At 31.9% G+C, this 20691-nt stretch overlaps 5 protein-coding genes and 1 non-coding gene across 6 annotated transcripts; 4 read left to right on the top strand and 2 right to left on the bottom strand.

The window, feature by feature from the left end:
- Positions 1-4357: 4357 nt before the first annotated feature.
- On the top strand, positions 4358-5606 carry LOC125060870 (myotrophin-like). Its single transcript, XM_047665980.1, has 4 exons — positions 4358-4538; positions 4688-4798; positions 4875-4958; positions 5158-5606. The coding sequence occupies exons 1-4, from the start codon at positions 4470-4472 to the stop codon at positions 5242-5244; spliced, it is 351 nt and encodes a 116-aa protein (XP_047521936.1). The 5' UTR covers positions 4358-4469; the 3' UTR covers positions 5245-5606.
- On the bottom strand, positions 5602-7511 carry LOC125060869 (group XIIA secretory phospholipase A2). Its single transcript, XM_047665979.1, has 3 exons — positions 6987-7511; positions 6662-6907; positions 5602-6216 (listed from the first exon to the last, which is right to left on the bottom strand). Exons 1-3 carry the CDS (start codon positions 7216-7218, stop codon positions 6071-6073), a joined length of 624 nt encoding a protein of 207 aa, XP_047521935.1. The 5' UTR covers positions 7219-7511; the 3' UTR covers positions 5602-6070.
- A 457-nt stretch (positions 7512-7968) lies between these two features.
- On the top strand, positions 7969-10636 carry LOC125060868 (60S ribosomal protein L13a). Its single transcript, XM_047665978.1, has 6 exons — positions 7969-8104; positions 8463-8593; positions 8894-9003; positions 9229-9374; positions 10014-10136; positions 10516-10636. The coding sequence occupies exons 1-6, from the start codon at positions 8084-8086 to the stop codon at positions 10597-10599; spliced, it is 615 nt and encodes a 204-aa protein (XP_047521934.1). The 5' UTR covers positions 7969-8083; the 3' UTR covers positions 10600-10636.
- On the top strand, positions 10385-10454 carry LOC125061061. Its single transcript, XR_007118967.1, has one exon. It is a non-coding gene; the product is annotated as a small nucleolar RNA SNORD34 (small nucleolar RNA).
- Positions 10637-12623: 1987 nt separating the features above from the next.
- On the top strand, positions 12624-15013 carry LOC125060813 (myosin-3-like). Its single transcript, XM_047665893.1, has 2 exons — positions 12624-14788; positions 14869-15013. Exons 1-2 carry the CDS (start codon positions 12786-12788, stop codon positions 14909-14911), a joined length of 2046 nt encoding a protein of 681 aa, XP_047521849.1. The 5' UTR covers positions 12624-12785; the 3' UTR covers positions 14912-15013.
- On the bottom strand, positions 15000-19231 carry LOC125060814 (calcyclin-binding protein). The gene is made up of 5 exons (XM_047665894.1): positions 18961-19231; positions 18106-18316; positions 17403-17609; positions 15963-16128; positions 15000-15169 (listed from the first exon to the last, which is right to left on the bottom strand). The coding sequence occupies exons 1-5, from the start codon at positions 18982-18984 to the stop codon at positions 15076-15078; spliced, it is 702 nt and encodes a 233-aa protein (XP_047521850.1). The 5' UTR covers positions 18985-19231; the 3' UTR covers positions 15000-15075.
- Between the last annotated feature and the right edge of the window lie 1460 nt (positions 19232-20691).

Here is a 20691-nt window from a genome sequence, read left to right as displayed (position 1 = left end):
CTGTAACGGCTACCGCCTACCATATATTAAATATTTAAACGATATCACAGATCACTACTTTTTTTAATTTTATGACCTGGTAACATAGACCTTTAAGTCATCGATATCACTACTAAATCTGTATACACCATAGAATAAAATATTCTAATACTTATAGATTCTTGCCAATTGTTCTTATTGTTATTAAGACGAAATTAAATATCCATTATGCATTTCCTTTTAATAAAAATAAATATTCCTGTGTTCGTAAATTCCTCCAACAATTCCTCTTGTTGTTTGATTAATTAATTCTAATTTTTGGCTTTTATACTGTATTCGTTATATTCTATTTCAATGTAATGTCTTTAGGGCTATCTGCTATTAAGTAGCATGAAATCTGATTGTCCAGAATGTGTATGATATGATATACGGGCGTCATACTTAGCACTAAGGGTGAGATCTATAGTGCGCACTTAGACTTTGCTCAGACTTAACTACAACCATTCTTTACTTTTTTAAAGGATAATAAAGAAGGTATTGCATGAAATGAAACATCAATTTCTTTCTTAGCTTGAGCTTAGCTTAATCTCACCGTTAAAATGTCTATAAATATACTAAATCATAGTTTAACCTTAGTGTTTTTCGTAAGTAAAGTCTGAGCAAAGTCCAAGTGCGCACTATAGATCTCACCCTAAGTCTCGACTTGAGGGGTGAGATTCATAGTCCAAGATCCCAGGGCCGCCAGACGTCACGTATTTTCTGACGGATGAAATGTGGACGATTGGGTAGTGTTAGTATGTACTATGATCGTATGCCTACCTGCTAGCTTGGTCAAACGGCCAATTTCCAGGTATCAGGTAATCAAGGTACACAAAAACATTACTTACTTCACGTAAATTCTCATGGCTGATTTTTATATATGTTTTCTAGTGTATAGTTAAAAATAAATTGTCAATACTCCCAGACACTTTCCGTCGGCCATATTGCTTGACAGACGCTTTAAGGGTCTGAAAATAATTAGTCAACTTCACGTAAATTCTGACGCTCCATTTTTATATATGTTCGTATGTATAGCTTTGACAAGAAGACAGACCGATCCAAGGGGCCAATCATCCCCTAATCTAAATTTTAATATCTCTGTGAGTGGGAGAGCATTATCTACGCGCATGAGACTGAGTGAGACCGACTGCGCTGATAAAGCCATGAAAATTACTTGAACGTGTATTCAACATAATACAAAAATGTATCTGTGATGTTTACAACGTTCCTGGAATAATTGATGTAGATGCTGCCAGACTACAGTTGTTTATTAATACATACATGGTATCTGATATAAAAGAAGAATTCAATCGAAAGAATTTAAGAAACTTCGATGCCAGTAACTTACCACCTTGTAAAAGTGAGCTTTGGCAAAAGTTTCGACGGGCTAGCTATATCGCTAGTCTTTGGAACAATGCAAGTATGAAGATGATAAATATTTTCAACCCCGAAAACAATGGCTGGACACTACAAGATGGTAAATATGATTTTCATTGGTTCGATGGAGATCAATTACCGGGTTTTGTCAATGAGTCGCTGGAAGAACAATCAGGTAAATTATTTTCGTTTCTCATATTATTTGTATCTTTTTAGTTTTTTCAGACCTTCGTTGTTTAACTTGTTTTTTACAGAGGAAGAAAATAAGGATAATGCTGATGATGACGATTACGATTTAGATATTCAATTTAAAGATTGGCTGGATGATGAATTATCTAATTTCAACGATGATGATAATGAAGATTAAAAGCCACTGTTAAGAGTTATTGAAGAATTAATATTTTTCCACTTTGTTTCCAAATTTCCAATAAATAATTAATTAAAAAATTTGCTATTTAAATATAAGTGGTATTTTTAAAAAATATTTTTTAGTTCTAATTAATAAATTGAAAAAAAAAATTAAAAATGTCGGCTAACTTTAGTATTATTTATTATGTGTCAATTTTTTTTCTTATTTTTGTAGCTATAATTTACTTGTCAACAAAAGTTCTAAAAATTATAAAATATCTGTTCAAGTCATTTTCATGGCCTTAATAGCGCAGTCGGTCTCACTCAGTCTCATGCGCGTAGATAATGCTCAAATGCAAAAAATCAGGCATGAGAATTTACGTGAAGTAAGTAATGTTTTTGTGAACCTTGATTACCTGATACCTGGAAATTGGCCGTTTGACCAAGCTAGCAGGTAGGCATACGATCATAGTACATACTAACACTACCCAATCGTCCACATTTCATCCGTCAGAAAATACGTGACGTCTGGCGGCCCTGGGATCTTGCTCTATCAGTAACGATACTTACCGCTAAGTGTGACTCCGGTTTGTCAATTACGTAAGAAATTATGACCGGCCTTACTACAGGTAAGACGACTAAAACAAAACCAGAATGAATTGAATACAATGGCATGGCAATACTGTAAAATTAGGCCTTGCAGTGTCGGGAACTCAGCAGGGACTTGAAAGAATGTGTATTTTTTATAGAACTTCTAACCATAATGATTTACTATGAATTAATAATAATATGACTAATTAGAATATCGTTACCTTATATATAAAACTACTGAAATAAGGAGAGCAAAACATAACTTTCCACGCACAAAAAGCATTTAATAAATGTCATAAATCATTACTTGAATGAATAAATATGGTGCTTCTTTCACTGATGGATAACAACAAAATTTATTTATTTAAAACAATTGTGAACGACATGCATAGTAATAGCATGCAAAGGTGGATAACAGTGTCAAGATTTCTTATTTTGAAAGTATACAAGCGTAAGTTTATTTTGATAAAACGGACTTATTTTTTCATATAAATATCATATTAACTTTGAGTATTAAGCCAGAAAGGAGACGCCATCACTCGAACGATGCTAATTAATTTTTCTGCCAAAACATCGGCGGGGGACGAGGCACTCACACAGACAAAATTTTACTACAGAAACAAATTGCACAATGTTTGTACACACGCACACAAACCTAATTTGCTTACACAAGAGTAACCACAACGCACACATTTAAAAAAATCGTATCTTTACACGTTACATGTACAGTACACATACGCAACAATCCCGAGATAATTAGAGCTACCACCATGTCGATAAGGAATGTCGATAAAATTTATTAATATGAATATTATTCAAAGTAGGTGTTGCTGATTCCTTTAATTTTCTTTAGTTGTTAGCCAGCAACAAAAACATTACGTATCAAAATGATCGGAGCAAACTTTACTTGTACGTTTGGGTAGCCATGGTCTTATGATTTTCACAAGCTTTTATCCATTGTTGTCGACGGATAGGGTCTTTTGGAAATCTATAATAAAAATAAAACTGTTTTATTTCAAACTAAAAAAATGTATCCATAATTACATTATATTGTTCATTCGTTCAATAATTCATCGATAAAAAAATAGTATGTGTCCCCTCTCTAAAATGACGTAAACCGGCGTTGGTGTGGCTAAATACCAACTTAGGAAAATAACCATTATTAGGATAAATTCATGTGATAAATTTTTATAATTTTTCACGTCCTTTCTTCATTAATTAAAGACATTAGTATAATAAGAAAAGTGTCGGGTAAACCTTCAAAGTACTTGTGAGCGAATCCACGAACAGGACAACTAATCAATAGTAAAGCATATTTACTTAAGTCATTGAACAATATGATCGCTATGTAAGTACCATCTGTTAGTAAAAAATTATGCAAATAAAAAAATTAAGCCACAAAAAACGTTGTAGTGCGGAACTTTGCAATAAACTGGCAACATTGACTCGGCATTACTCGGCAATGAATATTTATTTGATTTTCACGTATTCTTATAATATACGATAATATTACTTAAGAAAATACATTACAGATGAAATGTCACGTTGTCTTTTTGTACACTCGATGTGTCAGACCTTTTTTTACAGCCGAATACACTGCATCCAGTCATTTTTGTCAGAGCTCTTTACACTAACAAGCGTCATACCGGAATGGCGCGGAAGGGTCGAGAAACAGTTTTATATAACGCGTATGTCCAGCGGGTTCGTACTTTGACAGAGGGGGACGCGCGTATCCTTTCTGGCTTAATACTCAAAGAATATTAACTATGCATTTTAAGATAAGTAAGGGCTTCTCCGGGCTGTGTCCTTTCTTCAGTTAACAAAATCATACGAAAAAATGTGTGCGCAAAACAAGTATTAAAAATATCTGTCCTACATTTTTATCTGATTTAAATTATTATTATTCATAGTCATGAAAATGAGGCATTAATATAATTAATTATATATAAATTATAATATTATTTACTACATCTAAGACATTATAATATATATTCTATAATCGATAACAAGATTGTCTAGTTAATTGTCACTTGTCAGTTTAATAAATAATCTGTTGTATTTTTCAGAAAAGAAAAGGAGAAATTTGGAATTATATTCTTGTTTTTACTGATAACTACGATATTCAACAAATAAATATGAGCGAATTAGTTTGGGGAATTAAAAATGGCGATATTGATCAAGTCAAAGACATCGTGGAGAAGCACGTAAGATGTCGCGAACTCGTCAACCATAAAATTGCTTGAGACTTATTGTCGTCCGGCTTGCTTTAATTTTGCTTAGTTGTTATAACATCTATTACTAAAGTTCCGCTGCTATATTTTCTTAATGTGTAAAACTTTGTGGGATTTTCTAGAAAATTGATGTCAATGCACGGATTGATGGCAGAGTTCCTCTTCATTATGCTGCAGACTATGGTCAAACTGCTGTTTTGAATTACTTATTGGATAAGGGGGCTGATCCTAATGTATGACAAAATGCGTAAGAAAATTTATAATAGTAAAGATAAATACCAATTTCTTGCAATCTTTTATTATTTTTAGGTTGAAGATAAACATGGTATATCTGTGATCTTAGCAGCTATTTGGGAAGGCCACACAGATTGTGTCAAAACATTGCTTAAACATGTAAGAACATTTTTACTATAAAAAATATTATGTAGTTAAGTCCTTCAACTATTTAATTATATGAATCAAATATCTGTAATAACACTGTATGAAAAATTGCGTAATTAATAATAAATTAACATGTTGAACATGATCATAATTTTTATTCTATAAGTGAATTTGTAGAAACTAGTCTTTATAGAAAAAAAAATGCTTTTAGGGGGCCTCCAAGAATGGAAAAGCACCAGATGGCACACCTTATATTGAGGCGGCAGAAAAGGATGAAATCAAAGAGCTCTTAACATAATCATGATTATTTAAAAAGATATTTAATCGCAATTCCTTATCATTTTTTACATGGTAAAAGCAAACAAAGTAAATAATATATTATTGAATGCATTTATTTACATTTATTTTTTTAAGCTTGACTTGTGTAAAGATATAACATGCATTGACTGCGTCCATTAGTTTGTAAAAATATCTTATTTATTAATAATGGCCTTTGTCATTGATGAAATCTATATCTTGTGTGTTTTAAATTTTCATGATTTTCAGTGACTTCTAGGGGGCCTATACTCAAAATTTAGCATATAAATATTTTTAAGAAAATATGTAAACCCAAAAGGGTAAGATGTAATTTTTATTGCTAAAATAAAAATTGATATAAAAGTTATTATTTTATTTTCAAAAGGTGTATCTATCTCTTTCCTTATATGCAGTAAATGAGCACCAAACTTATTTTAGCTGCCTTCATGTGCATAGTTTCAACAATAAAATATGAGATTATTTTTCCGAATACAATGTGCAATTGATGGCATGGCAGGTAAATAAAATACTATAATGACTAGTAAACAATGATAACAAAACAAATTGTAGCATGTGCTGTATAAACTTACTGCTTAAATTATTTCTTTTATTAAGCAGCAATATCACAGCCATTAAAATATCAAAAATTAAAATTAAACCTAACCTTACAAATAAATTTAAAAATACTACTATTTTGTTTATATACCCATTTCCTCCACATTAGAAAAACTTCTTATAATGAAATAGATGTTACTTAGTTTTATAATCATAATCTAGACTACTGTGTACTTCTGTGGCTAAGAAAACACTTCTCTGATAAAAAAATATCATAAGTCCCCATTTCCTGTTGCATATTTTTTATTTCTGTTTTTTGTTGGAGGACAATAGCAGGCCTTGTTTTGAGCATCTAAATATGATTTGCAGCCTAATGTCAGTGTTCCAGTAAACAATAACTTTGCAGCACCCTTGCATCCTGTAAATGAAAAAACAAAATATGCTGTACTAAAGTAATGTTACAAAGTATTCAAGTGATTAATTTTTTAAGTGTCAGATAATTACACGTAATTAGTTGAGTATGTTATTTAGTTATCCTTTTAACTACATTATACAATAAATGTTAGATATTTAGCCTATGCAGCTTCTTTTAAAATATTAACCATTTGGTCAAAGTAGAATAAAGGCCTGCAGGCACATTAGGTTGGCCTTAGGAAAAAGACTGGCAAGTACACAAGAGATACACACATGAATTTGAAATCCAGATTCAATCATAAAAATATAAGGGGCATGAATGAGTGTGAAATTATAAGATTAAATCTTTATCACAAGCAGGATATTTTAAATAATTGGAATATTCTAATATGGTAATACTACACACTAGCCCAAAATTTTTGTATTTGTCTAAAGAATATGCTATTTACCTTTTGTAATTGCATCGGCAGCAACATTAATACTTTTATATGTATCACAGTAACTGTAAAGACATCTCTTAAACTCCAAATCACAGATCTCTTTTCCACTATTACATGTATCGTAACAAATATCATGTACATCACAACATTTTGTCATTTGTTCAAGTGGCAAATACTCAGAAGATATCTCAAACCCCAATGAGCCACAGCCATCAGATTTTGGAGAATGATTTTTATTGCGAACAGGCTTGTGGCCTGAAAGAAATCATTTTTAAAATTAATAAATTGTGTAACCTCTGAAGGAAACATATATATAACATATGACAAAACTTACCCCCTGGACATAAAAATATACAGTCTTCTTCTACAGCAGCATCAAAAATATCGTGCAGTGACTTGAATTTTTCTGCTACAGTAATGACATTTTTAAACACATCACCGAAAACTGACTCTGCTGATAGAACTGCATCTTTAAGATTTCTAAGCATAGTAGATCCTATACCAGTATAAGCATATGCAGCAAACGTTAACATGTAAATTAAAATCTTTCTGTAAGGGATATCCATTACGCAAATTGTCTATTTTCGTCTCTAGGTACTGATTAGGCTCATCCCTCAGTAAACCCTATACATAAGTACCAGAAATACAAACTGACGTGTTATGAAACAATTGGTTTTTCCTAAATGTCATGTAAAATATCCAGAAACAGTTATGAATAAGAAAACCTTAAAATATCTCATTACTTAATACAACACAAATTAAACATTATTCTCATTCCTCATTATTTTTTATTTTAATAATGTTTACTTTCTGAACTAGACATATGACAAGTTTAACAGACAACAAATATCAAAATATGTAGAAATTTTAAAATGCGATAGAAATTTTTACGGGGGGCTTGCCACAGAATATTGATTTTTATTTTTTGGCCAATGTGTTTCAACTATAATTATCATATGGGAATGTTCTATCTTATAATAAATCACAACGCATATTTAACTTTGTTACTTGGTTTATTCTTCACAAAACAAGAGTAATTAATTTATATTCTTATAGACAAGCCCATGGAAAAAATATACATATCTCACACCTCTAAAGTCTGTCTTGAGTGACGTTCGTTTTCTTCTTTTCTTAACGACCGGTATTTATGTTGCCACATACATCAAAATATTAAAGAAAATACTACACAAACGCTACAATCACCTAACAGACGGTTGTGATTTTAGGATGCTGTTAATTAAATAACAAAGATTGAATTGAATTTATCCAATCCCTTGTATTAGCACATTTTGGTAATATTTATGAAATTACTTTATTATGTATAATTTTAATAACTTATATCAATATTGTTACTGGCAACTGTTAAAAACCATTGATCCGGTAGCCATCTTGTTTTAAAAAGTTATCCTTTTCCGTTTTGTTGTCGTGAAAATGACGGGCTTTAGCAATAAGGTGAGCCTAAAAACTGTATAATAATGTAATAATTTATCTAATTTAGTTAATAAACTGTTTGAGAAGTTTATAATTTAAATTATAATATCATTTAGCATCGTTATTAGAGAAATGTGGAATACATTGCGGCTAGTTGTGCACGTGTATGTGGGCCTTGCTAACCAGAGCTTATTATGTGTTTTATATCCATTATAACGTTTAATTAACTTACATCCCTTTAAACTTTACGAACCCACGCTGATGAATCTATTTCTTCTGCTCAGTTAGTGAATGTGGCTATTGTTGTCATGTATAGTTTTTAGGTTAGGTGTGTTCCGATTTTCCCCTCATCAATTGTTCCTTTGTATTTACCTTTCAGGCCATAGTTATTGATGGCCGTGGCCATTTACTCGGTCGCCTGGCCGCAGTAATTTCGAAGGTCCTCCTTGAAGGAAACAAAGTTGTTGTTGTAAGATGTGAACAAATCAACATCTCAGGAAACTTCTTCAGGTGAGAGCAATGCCATTACTAAGATTATAGGTTGCCATTTTTATTACTTAGTAGTAATTTTGTCACATTATTTAATTAATATATTGAAAAATGTGTCCGATCTCATGGGAGCTTGAACAGTTAACATAGTAATTTTCTTGTATGTTCTAATGTAGTAGAATAAAAATGATGTTTATTTAATGGGTAATTTGCGACTGAATGTAAATATGTTGTATTATAATTTTGTCTGATAAATGCTTTATTTGTAGATATTATTATATTGTAAAATAACATTATAATGGTTCAGTACAAATATTTCAGGAATAAGTTGAAGTTTATGTCATTTTTGCGCAAACGCTGCAATGTCAATCCAGCCCGGGGTCCTTTCCACTTCAGAGCACCATCTAAGATCTTGTGGAAAACTGTCAGAGGTATGACTTAAATCTTTAATAAATATATCTTAGTTTTTAATCTTATTTTAACTGTACAAAAAAAATGCAGTGTAATTTGATTAGTTTTCATTAATACTCTATGATTATTTATATACCTACATTATTTGATTTGTTGTGATAAACCTTTTACTATGAAATACTCAAACAATCAATACCAATTATTTCTTCAAAAAATGGACTATTAAAAGTAAGCAATTGTTATAGGCATGATTCCTCACAAGACTGAACGTGGAAAGGATGCTCTCCGAAGACTCCGTTCATATGACGGCTGTCCCCCACCTTATGACAACCGCCGCAGAGTGGTTGTGCCTGCAGCTTTAAGAGTATTCTGTCTTAAACCTGGCCGTAAGGTTGGTACTAAAATTTTTATCTAACCTGCTTCACTCCAAAATACAGCACAGTCAATATGAATAACCTCATGGTTACATGATTTTGGGCCTAGTCTTTATTTTAGGTAGATGTTGATTGGTTTTGCATAATGCTTTCATTTACCAAACAACTATTATTAACTTTACTTTGAAGGGTTGCGTCTATTACAAGAGTCATTAAGAATTATGGATATTTTTAATTTTCCTGAATGTTTCTTAGTCTAACCCAATATCTTGAAAACATCAGTATAATATGTAATTTTCTTATGTCCTTTAGCTAGTAGTAATAAAATCAAATTAGCACACATTTTTTATTAAAGTAAGAAACTTTACAGCTAGTATTATAATTTCATCTTGACATTGAAAGTCCTTTTGAAAATGCATCTTTCTTTAAACAAATTTATCAAATTAAAGTAACAGTTCAAGCTACCAAATAAAAACATATGGCCACATTATCATACATGAAGTGAATAATATAGTTTCAATGATGTTAATTTTTGGGTAATTTGCGACTGAATGTTAATATGTTGCTATTGAATAATTCTGATAGACCGATCATTTATATATAGTGTATAAAGTATTGTTATTATATTGTTATTAAAATAAAACTTTTTTTACTAGTACTGTCATGTTGGCCGTCTGTCACATGAAGTTGGATGGAAGTACCGTGGAGTTGTCCGCAAGCTAGAGGACAAGAGAAAGTTCAAGGCAATCCACAAAATCGCATATGAGAGGAAACTTAAGGTTTGTAATATAAATAATAAATAATCTATAAAAAAAAGGTAAGTTTTGCAATTGCCTTGCAGTTTCCACCAAGTATTTTAAATATAAAGAAAGTATGAACAGTTCCTGTTGTTACAATTTGGTATAGATGGGTATGCACAACAGTAGGTACTGGTTCTGGTCATATCACCAGCAACAGTACTTTGGCCCAACTTAATTAAAAACAAATTTAAATGAGTAGAATTCTTGAAATTAGGAGGAAAATAAAAAGTTTTTGATGATGATTTTTTACCTACATTATTTGATGTTTATGATACAAAAATATTACCTGAAAATTGTATTATACAGTACATTGTATTATTTATTGAAATTAGAAATTAATGTAATTTTATTCTTTCAGAAAATCACTAAGGAGGCCGGTGAAAAAGTTGCAAAGACGACAGCACCCTTCACCGCCGTCATGCAATCCTACGGATACAATTAGGATTAAGATTTAAATAAAATAAACCTTTGGTTGCCCATTTTGACTTTTCTTTATCATCCCTAAAATGTTAAATTATCAGTCTTTAAATAGTCATCTAAAATAAAATTATAAGATAAGAATATGTGCTTATTAGATGATGACCACAGTACATAAATTTATTAAGGTTGACAGATTATAGTGTAAAATCTTGGTACCTGATGAGTTTTATGCAAAATTTCTATATAAATAATGATTCGCAAAATATATTGCTAAGTGCCAAACTCGAAGACGTCTGGACCAATTTGACTAAATTTTTTATTTATTCCTTAACTCTGGAAGAGAGAGGTGAGCAGTGTTGGCCTAGTGGCTTCAGCGTGCGACTCTTATCCCTGAGGTCGTAGGTTCGATCCTGTGCTGTGCACCAATTGACTTTCTATGTGCGCATTTAACATTTGCACGAACGACATATCTTAGACCCAAAAAGTCGACGGCGTGTGTCAGGCACTGGAGGCTGATCACCTACTTGCAAATTAGATTTAAAAATGATCATGAAACAGATTCAGAAATCTGAGGCCAAGAACTAAAGGTTGTAGCGCCACTGATGTTTTTTTTTTACTCTGGAAGGCTATAGAGAGAAAAATTTCTAAAGTCAGTTTTATTTAGTACTTAGACTTTTATTCCGGAAAAGCGAATACTCTATCGCGTAGCATAGCAAAATCTTGATTAAGTTGGTATGCAGCTACTTAAAAGGTAGGCTAAGTAATAAAATCATAAAAAAATCGTCATAGTAAGTAATTAATAGGTATCCCAATCAGAGCCTTTTTACACATTTTATTTTATAAATATTCATGTATTTAACCATATGGTTAACAATTTTAGTAAAAATAATACGTATTTTGCACTACATATATATATAAAAGATGTAAGGCGCGGATACACATACATGAGTAAGATTTATTTATATCTAGCGAATTATACCCAATTACTGTAAACCGTTTAATTAAACGCTTCAATGAGTTGTCTGTTGTATCAGATAATATAGGTCGCGGAGACAAATTTTCTTGTGCAGCTGGGACCCCGCTGATAACGTGTGAATGGTACACCTAGCAACATAAGTTGTATTTCTTCCTAGACATTTTGCAACTTACCGTTATACTTTACTAATATCTGCCTGATAAGTTATTGGAAAACCTTTTATTGTCTAGTATGGCTATTGCATTACTTTTAAAGTAATGCAATAAATTCGATAAATTTGTGGGTAGATACATAATTTTCTTGGGTACATAAATTTTTTTTTGTGTAATTAACCGGATTACAAAAAAGACGGATGAGCCATGTCCGGTTGTCAAAGTAATTAGATGTATTTTCCATAATACAAAGTACCAAATAAGGCTACATCTAGATCCAGTAATTTTACAGTTTATACTTTACTATATATGTAGTAATAAAATTAAATTTACAGAGTTTGTTTCATCATATCTATAAAAAAGATTGCATGCAAAAAGACTACACACAAAGACTGGAAAAGGAGTTATTATAGTCAATAAAGTTCAGTTTACATTTGAAAAAAGAAATAAATAAATATTTATTAATATTTTCTAATATTAATTAGTATTGATTTAAATATTCAATTGAAATCACTTTTGTTTGTAATTTAGACGCACATATAAAATTCGCACCTGTATAATGAAAACACGTGTTTTAAATGTAGAAACTCAAAGCATGTGGATAAACATTATAAATATAAATACACAGTGAACAGAGGCGGCGTGCGTGCTAACATGCGCCACTAACTTCATTCTGTTAATTTTGTGTCACGGTGCGCGCGCATCGTAAAATTTCACTCTCATCAATTTTTATAACGCGCCTAAAGAAGTATAACTTCAAAAACATGAAGAAAAAACTTACTACTTTTTCAATGCGAAAATATATTCTACACCGTATTCCTGAGTAACACACAATTTATTATAGTATCGACAAATTCGTTTAGATTCATTCAATGATAAAATGAAAAATGTGACAGGGCTTGAGTCGCTCTCGCGTAGGATAATGGAAATTGGGTTCACTCTGGCGTTTAATACAAATTTATTCGAAACAGTCGCCAAAACGATATAAAAGGACGGCGAGGCTGCTTCAAAGTCAGTTCGATACCAACAACCCTCAGTTCAACAGCTAAAATATAATAAATACAAGAGGATAGCAGTACTATGTATAACTGGAATTTTCCGCTTCTAGTATTACTTTGTGTTTTAAACACCATAAAAGCAGACATAAGTCTTGTTGATGGAAGGGAATATTCTCGTGAACGCTCATTGCGTTCTTATCATCCGGATATTCGATCTCTTGCTCAAAGAAACTTACAACTTCGAAAAGGGTCGCCGGAAATACCAGTAAGAGAGAAATATCGAGACATACCAATACTGCAGGACAACAGAAGCGAATCAAGAACATACACTCGAACTGATCAATCTAGAAATGACAATCAAGGTTTAAGTCGCTTTCAAACCAATTATTATCGTCTTAGTTTTCGCCAGAGGCAAGCAGAGAAAACACATTATTCTAGACTGGTTAAGAACCGCGTTTTGTCTGCAGAACGAGTAGATGATGCCAATGAACGCCGTACTCTTCGTAATTCAAATAATTTGCGAACCAGATCAGATATTAGACAAATGCGCGATATCAAGGAACGTTTGCCATCTTTGAACAGATTTAACGAAATAAGAAGGGACAATACTCGAGCAGTTCGTTGTGAATCGAGTAATTCGGAAAATAGAATGATAAGATCTTTGGAAAATCGTCAACAGGTTTCCAGGATAAACAGAGAAATTGAAAAAAGAGTTAGTTCCAGTCTTCTCCGCGATTCTGTAGATAATATTAGAAAAATAAATGGTCCTCAATATAGGGCTGGCATAAATAAAGAAAATAGGCAAACAATAAATAAGAACACAAGATCAGATAAACAAAGAGACCGTGTAGCTCCTTCTGTTGAGTTAAGCCAAATGAAAAGAGTCACACCATTGAGGCAAGATATCCGTAAATCCCGAAGCATTACAAATGACTACCAACGAGTGGAGACTATTGCAGTAAGGCGCGAAGGAGAAATAAAAAATGAACATTCAAATAGATATGAGCTTCGCTTAAATGAACGGTCTATAAGCAGAGTGCGAGATTTGTCTTCGCGATCTTTTGAAAGAGTAAGTTTCGCTAATACCGGGGCATCAAGAGCAATGTATGCTATGGAACGCGATACTGAAGTGCGACATTATGAACGCAATGTTCGCGAAAATGAAAATCATCGTTCACTCGACGTAGGTGTCCTCAGATCTTTAGAAGTAATGAATGTCCGAGATAATAGGGAAACAACTGTTAGGGAAAGAAATGTTCAGATGGCCCAAGACGCTCGTACACACGTACAAGTTAGACAACGCATGATAAAAACAAATATAGATCTTGCAAATTCGTATTATAGAGATTCTATTTATAGAAACACTGTAGTAAGGCGAGAAGTACGAAATTCTCATCCTAACGAACGTGATGCTCGTCTTAATAATAACCATCGTTTATCTTTGAGAGAAACTGAAAGGAACATTTTCAGACACACCAGAGAATCTGACAGAATTAGAAACAGTATGGACAGGAATGTCCGAATAAACGAACGTAACACTGACGTAAGACTTCGTTCAATTAACAGACGAGATAGCACAAGGTCTGCTGAAAGATTCAGAGAATCCACCGAAATACTAAGAGATAACACAGAGAGGAATTATCTGAGGAGTAATGATGACAGAACTTTTGAGCGTCGACAGCAAAGGACCTACACGATGAGGCGCACCATTTTTGATGAGAGACAGATTCGAAGATCTAACTCTAAAGGTGAAAGTGATGAGGATACTAGGATGCGACAAAATGTGAACAGAAACGTGGACAGGAGATTAACAACCGATAATAGTGCTAATGGAAGAATCAGTCAGTCAGTTATTAGACGTCAGATAAGAGAACCAAGGTTGACGCAGCAGTTGGAAAAAAACAAAAGAACACGCGAGTACGAACTGAACTTTGATTATTCAAGGAACACATTGAGTAACATGGTTAATGAAGAAAACTCATCATTTACATGGCAAGCCGCGTTTTACGCTCTTCAAGCTATTTACATATGTAGTATTGTTTTGAAGGTTTGGAACCGAACAGATTCTACTAAGAGGAAAACCTGGTAAGTAGAATTAAAAATGATTATCTAGTCTAGCTAATTGTACTATTATATTGGTGTCTATAATACTTCTTAATTTTCAGGTATTCCCAGTGGCTTTCTATACCAGCAAACAAAATTGAGTAACTACACAGACATGCAGGCGTGGAAAATGATATTGTTAATATAAAATTTAGTGAAATTAAAAAATGTATTTAAAATAATAATAAACCTGTTATTTGAAATATGTTTTTATTTCAAAACTTAAGATTACAATTTAACTTAGAGCTAAATACCAGTTAACACCTAATTCACAAATCTAAAGTGTTAGTTTTATTTTTTTGTTGCCCTTCATAGAAGGCTTTGGTGATCATTCTCTTCATTTCATCATCACCAGTTTCATACCTGAAAAATGAAAATAAAATTGTTAATACACTACACTTTGAATCTTACATTGTCTCTAAATTGTTTGAAGTTTTTATTCATTCATAGACAGTAGATCCCTAGTTTGACAATGACAACACCAATCAAAGACAAAGATCTTTTTCTGAAAGCTTTACAAAATGTTAAGAAAAATTTATTAAGTGGTATAATTTATTTATTCAATTTAAATATTGATAATATCGGAAATATTATTAAGGATGACACATTTGCTATTTTTTACCAAAGGCCTCTAAAAATGATTTATTTAAAATAAAAAAATCATTTATTCACGTAGGTAACACAATGTACACTTGTGATTCGTCATTAAAGAAATACATATTAATGCTTCTAATTTTACATTTACTGCCAGTTCTCAAATCAAGGGCGTAGAACGGAAGAGAAGAACTGGCAATTAACTCTCCGCCACTCTTTTTAATCGCCATGTTTTTTTTCACACAACGTTTGCAAGGAGCTGCAACCATTACACCATGTTCCACATGACATCTTAAGTAATTAATAATAATAACATAAATTAAAAACAAAGACTTGTCCCCTATCAGCAGGAGGCATGGTGAAATAGGAGCATGCACTTACATTCTCGTGGGAACAACACGCAAACACATAGTCGAAATGAAGTATTTGAACAACCGAGTCATAAACATATTGAACATAATATATAGAACTTGTCTAATGCCACTTTCCAATCAAGAAATATTGGTTCACAGCCAATGTCCAATCGCACAAGAGATCCAGAGTATAAAATAAGGAAACTTACATATTTTTCATGAGACTCATAATAGATGCCTGAGGATCCTTATTATCAGTTTCAACTGGTTCTGGCTTCAAACGGTTACTACGTTTGTCTTCAAATTTTTTCTCTATTTCAGTCATATGGGACCATTTGGTGGGTTCAGATTTTGCAAGGAATATTACAACCATGTCTGGAAAAAAGTATTACCAATTATGCACCAAATAAAATATTTCTCCAACCGCTACCATTAATTCATAACAAGATAATGAGAAACCAATAATTTTATCAATCTCTCATATAATTATTTTATAAATTTTCTTAAGTCTTATTAATTAAATGTATAACAATGCTGCATATATATTATTAATTTTCTCATAAATCAATAGATATTAGTTTAACACTCATAATCTGCATGAAATGCTTAATTTAGTTTTCTAAAGATTAATACTGTATACTAATATACCATTTAAATTGCTTTTTTTAAATATAAGTATCCTTTTTAGTGTAGATCTATTCTAAGGGTAAGGTTGAACCTAACCTTGAAATTCATCATCATATTTATATTGTTAATAATATAAAACATAGCCAATATACCTAATTAAACTTAAACCCAAATTAAGAAATCATCAGAAACACTGATTTTTTATGATAAGAACACATTCAGTAAATATAACAAGATATCAACTGTAGATTGATATTGCAATATTGTTTCTTTTTGTACTAAAACTAAGGACTGTATTCTAAAATCTAATTTAAACTTAAATCTAGGTTTAAGAGCAGTCTAACCACTTTTTCTGTATGAAGTTTGACTTTCAGAGTAGTATTACTAAGGATGATTAGCATTAAGTATGACTCCCTTATATCAAATTAAATATGTTTTTACGGGACATAAATATGGGGGTCAGTACTCTAAGTCTTGATTCTGAATTTACATTTAATCTTGAGTTAATTTTTATATATTTATTTGCCTTACACATAAAATTTTGTTTATTTACATTTTATGTTCATTCCTTTTTTATGGGTTATTATGAGCAGAGTAATAAATGAGAACATATTAATGTGAGAGAAGTTTACATATACAGTGTAAACTCTTTATAACGTAAAAATGAGTTAAATTTATTTGGTTTAACCCAATACCCATACATTAATCCTTCCCTCCCTATAATGAAACCTCTTTATAATGAATAAAAATGCTTGGTCCCTTGAAATTTGTTACAAAGAGTTTACACTGTAAATGTAAAACATAAGTGCCAGTGAATTTGCAGATAAGCTGCCAATGTACGTATGAGTCTTAAGGAAATATTTGTCTTTTAGGAATTGGGTACCTTACAGTAATTGAGAAATATTTTTTAATTTATTATTTATTAACTTTCTTGCAGTAAAAGTTGTGTTCTCTTCTAGGCAATACTAGGGGGAATGTGCAAGTATATTTGTACTAAAAAAATATTCAAAATAAATTAATACCTGTCTTCTGTTTCCAATGCGATTCAGCAACATTAATGGGATAAAGTAAATTATTGATCACCAATTTGTAATCCTTGCTGTCCAAGTCTTCAACATACAGTTCCATGGACTTCTCGGTTAAATTACAGGTAACTCGCTCTTTTGGTATAGTCTGAACATCTTTTAGAGTGACAAATACCTTTACATACTTGTCTGACTGATCCCAGCCTAGAATGTTTATGTATTGGTTAAAATTAAAATGGAAAGTAAACAGTTTGGTGTCAATTAGCTTTCTCTTCCTGACAAATTGTTCATTGTAATAGAGATATTTATGACAATCAGTGATCCCAGTTTTTGTTGTGAAAAGTACTTTAATGGTGCACTGCCAGGGTTGTAATGAGTGGCAAACATATACCGCTAGGATCACACTGCAGTTAGAAATATGAATGCATGTTTATTTCACTTTTGGAATGATCTAGTTGTTAAACAGCATTACTTCTCAAGCTGTTCAGGAATCTTTATGTAACTCTTTTATTAAATAATAAATATTTTTTCTTTATTTAAATTACATACATAGTACATAGTTTTGATTACATAGTATACTCCAGTTGTGATATTATTTTTTGCATGTGCAACTTAATGATAATTTTTTCCACATCATTCTTCAATAGTTGAGCTGCTGAATCTTGAAATTTAGAAATAAAGATTGTTTTGATATAATTACCATATCCATTTAATTTAATCTGAAACCTCTTCTTTTGAGCAGATACTGATGGTGCAGGTGTAACAACTTCCAATGGAGTCTCTTTCATGTTTTCCTTCAGGTTAATCCACTCTGTTTCCAATTTACGAATTTCTAAAGATAAAAAATCTTGCACCCTTTTACGATTTGCCTGGTTTAATAGAACTTTTAACTCATCTATGTCGCTCCGCAACTACAGAAAATGAAATTTATAAATATAATAAACAAACTAATTGATTTATTTTGTTTTAAAATTTAAGAAAATGTAAAAACCCTTTAATTTACTACTAAAATGATCAACAATAAATGATTAACTATTAGGATATATACATAAAATCATAATGCTTAATAATTTGATATGATTTTTTAAATAGTTTGTTACAATTTTAGTAGGAACACCCTCAGTATACTACTCTTTTTGTAATATCCACTAACACCAACTACAGCATCAATCTGTATTTTGTCCACTTTCATCACAGCTTAAACATACTTGGCAGAAAGACAAATCTACTTAAACTAAAAAGATTTATATGTATAAGTAGTTTGGTGATTTTAAGCCACTAGTCACTAGAGCTCTTTCTTATTGGAAAGTCTGTGTCAAAATAACCTATTGCCATGTTCTATATGCATTCGGTTATTGTCAGTATAGTAATTATATATACTAACATAAAATATAGCTTAAAAACTAATAAACTTCTAAATGTTACTACACTGTTTATAAACACAAAAACTAATAGTGGAGAACATACAGAAGTATTCCTATACATATATGTATATACACAACAATGTCTACATTTCAACATATAAATTTTATAAAGAAAAACCGCATAAACAAACCTCATTCATCTTGGTGTTAGACATAATAGATCGTCTTTATAATATGCAATGATTTCTATTTCAAATTGTAAAAGCCGGACACTGGTTACTACTCAATAGTTTAAACAATGAATATTAATTAGCCTTAAGTCTATAAAATACCGAATGTGCTCTCAAACCAGGGAGTAGTGACCAATTACAATAATTTAAATTCATAAATGTGATTGAAACTTGAAATTTATGCCTTGAAAATTGAAATGAACAATCTAGAAAAGAAAATATCACATTGACAGGAAAATATTAAAAAGTTGAATCTGAAAATTGACAATAATGGTCTGTAGCGATTGTGTAGTACTTTCTTTCATATTTTGATGTATGTGGCAACACAAATACCGGCGGTTAAAGTGCCCTGTAAACGATCAAATTTGCTTGACAAACTTGTTTGTCAAACTTCACGTTTTCATCAAACAATAGCTTAGACGATCAAACCAAATATCTATCAAATTTGTTAAATTTCTAGTAGATTCTCCTTTCGTGACGTGACGTCGCCGTGCCGAGCGCGAGTAATTCAGATGACGCATTTTTGGCATTGACTCTAGCACTGTGTATCAAGACAAAAAAAAGAAGACGATGGAGTCGAGAATGGTTGAAATTAAGAGATAAATACGAGAATTTGCTACGGGAAATATTGCGCACTGAACCTAAAGACTACGCAAACTTCCTGTGCATGGACCATAAAACTTTTGAAGATTTACTGACCATCCTCGTATTGAAAAAAAGGACACAGTTATGCGGAAATCTATACCAGATATCTCAAACTTTGAGGTATCTGGCTAGCGGCGATGATTTCGAAGACTTAAAATTTCAAGCCTGCGTTGCACCTCGAACATTGAGCAACATGATTATTGAAACTTGTGAAGCAATAAATAAAATAAAATAAAAAGCCTTTTATTTCTTGCTAAAAGATATACAAAATAACATAGGTTTACTAAAAATAAAAAAAAATCACGATAAACAGATATGAAATGCAACATAAATTCTATGTTAGTAATATTGACACTCATATTGTCACTGAGCGTAGCGTCCTCCATGATGTCAATACAACGAGTGAGATTTTGTTTCAAACTCGACATCAATCCAGATTTTCATCAAACACGACAAACACGTAGATTGTTTGACAAACGCGTCAAACACAGCAGTACACTATCAAATAATTTGACAAACACGTAAAATTTGACAAACAATTTGATCGTTTACAGGGCACTTAATAAAAAGAAGAAAACGAATGTCACTCAAGACAGACTTCAGAGGAGTGAGATATGTATATTTTTTTTCATGGGTTTTTCTATAAGAATATAAATTAATGACTGTTTTGTGAAGAATAAACCAATGAACAAAGTTAAATATGGGTTATGATTTATTATAAGATAGAACATCCCATAATTGGTGACCCCCGACGTGATGTGAAGTTTCCGACGTGATGTGAAGTTTTCGACGTGACGTGACCACTTTTTGGACTCGCACTCCCAGTTGAGAACGAGCGACGAGGGCGCAACGACGAGGTGCAGCCCCCAATCGTGTCGCTCCAGGGCCAGGTGCGCCAGCAGCGCGATCGTGTGGATGGTTTTTTTTTTCTTTCACGAGTCATTTGTCGCATTTACAAAACGCTTCAACTATATTATTGTGTATATATTGTTATTTGTTATATTTATATCTATTTGATATGACAACTTATATGTTTACTGTTTAGCT

Source organism: Pieris napi, chromosome 22 (assembly GCF_905475465.1).
Source record: "Pieris napi chromosome 22, ilPieNapi1.2, whole genome shotgun sequence".
Lineage (NCBI taxonomy): Eukaryota > Metazoa > Arthropoda > Insecta > Lepidoptera > Pieridae > Pieris > Pieris napi.
This window is presented reverse-complemented; position numbering and strand designations above follow the sequence as displayed.

Bases quoted from the DNA above. Each gene is read 5' to 3' on its own strand.
- LOC125060870 (XM_047665980.1), top strand. From the start codon at position 4,470: ATGAGCGAATTAGTTTGGGGAATTAAAAATGGCGATATTGATCAAGTC. The intron at 4,799-4,874 runs GTATGACAAAAT...TATTATTTTTAG, and splicing joins ATAAGGGGGCTGATCCTAAT to GTTGAAGATAAACATGGTAT. The intron at 4,959-5,157 runs GTAAGAACATTT...AAATGCTTTTAG, and splicing joins TCAAAACATTGCTTAAACAT to GGGGCCTCCAAGAATGGAAA.
- LOC125060814 (XM_047665894.1), bottom strand. From the start codon at position 18,984: ATGTCTAACACCAAGATGAATGAG. The intron at 18,317-18,960 runs GTTTGTTTATGC...CATTTTCTGTAG, and splicing joins CTAACACCAAGATGAATGAG to TTGCGGAGCGACATAGATGA. The intron at 15,170-15,962 runs GTAAGTTTCCTT...TTCATTTTTCAG, and splicing joins ATGAGTCTCATGAAAAATAT to GTATGAAACTGGTGATGATG.
- LOC125060813 (XM_047665893.1), top strand. From the start codon at position 12,786: ATGTATAACTGGAATTTTCCGCTTCTAGTATTACTTTGTGTTTTAAAC. The intron at 14,789-14,868 runs GTAAGTAGAATT...CTTAATTTTCAG, and splicing joins TCTACTAAGAGGAAAACCTG to GTATTCCCAGTGGCTTTCTA.
- LOC125060868 (XM_047665978.1), top strand. From the start codon at position 8,084: ATGACGGGCTTTAGCAATAAG. The intron at 8,594-8,893 runs GTGAGAGCAATG...CAAATATTTCAG, and splicing joins ATCTCAGGAAACTTCTTCAG to GAATAAGTTGAAGTTTATGT. The intron at 10,137-10,515 runs GTTTGTAATATA...TTATTCTTTCAG, and splicing joins CATATGAGAGGAAACTTAAG to AAAATCACTAAGGAGGCCGG.
- LOC125060869 (XM_047665979.1), bottom strand. From the start codon at position 7,218: ATGGATATCCCTTACAGAAAGATTTTAATTTACATGTTAACGTTTGCT. The intron at 6,908-6,986 runs GTAAGTTTTGTC...GATTTCTTTCAG, and splicing joins TATATTTTTATGTCCAGGGG to GCCACAAGCCTGTTCGCAAT. The intron at 6,217-6,661 runs GTAAATAGCATA...TTTCATTTACAG, and splicing joins TGCCGATGCAATTACAAAAG to GATGCAAGGGTGCTGCAAAG.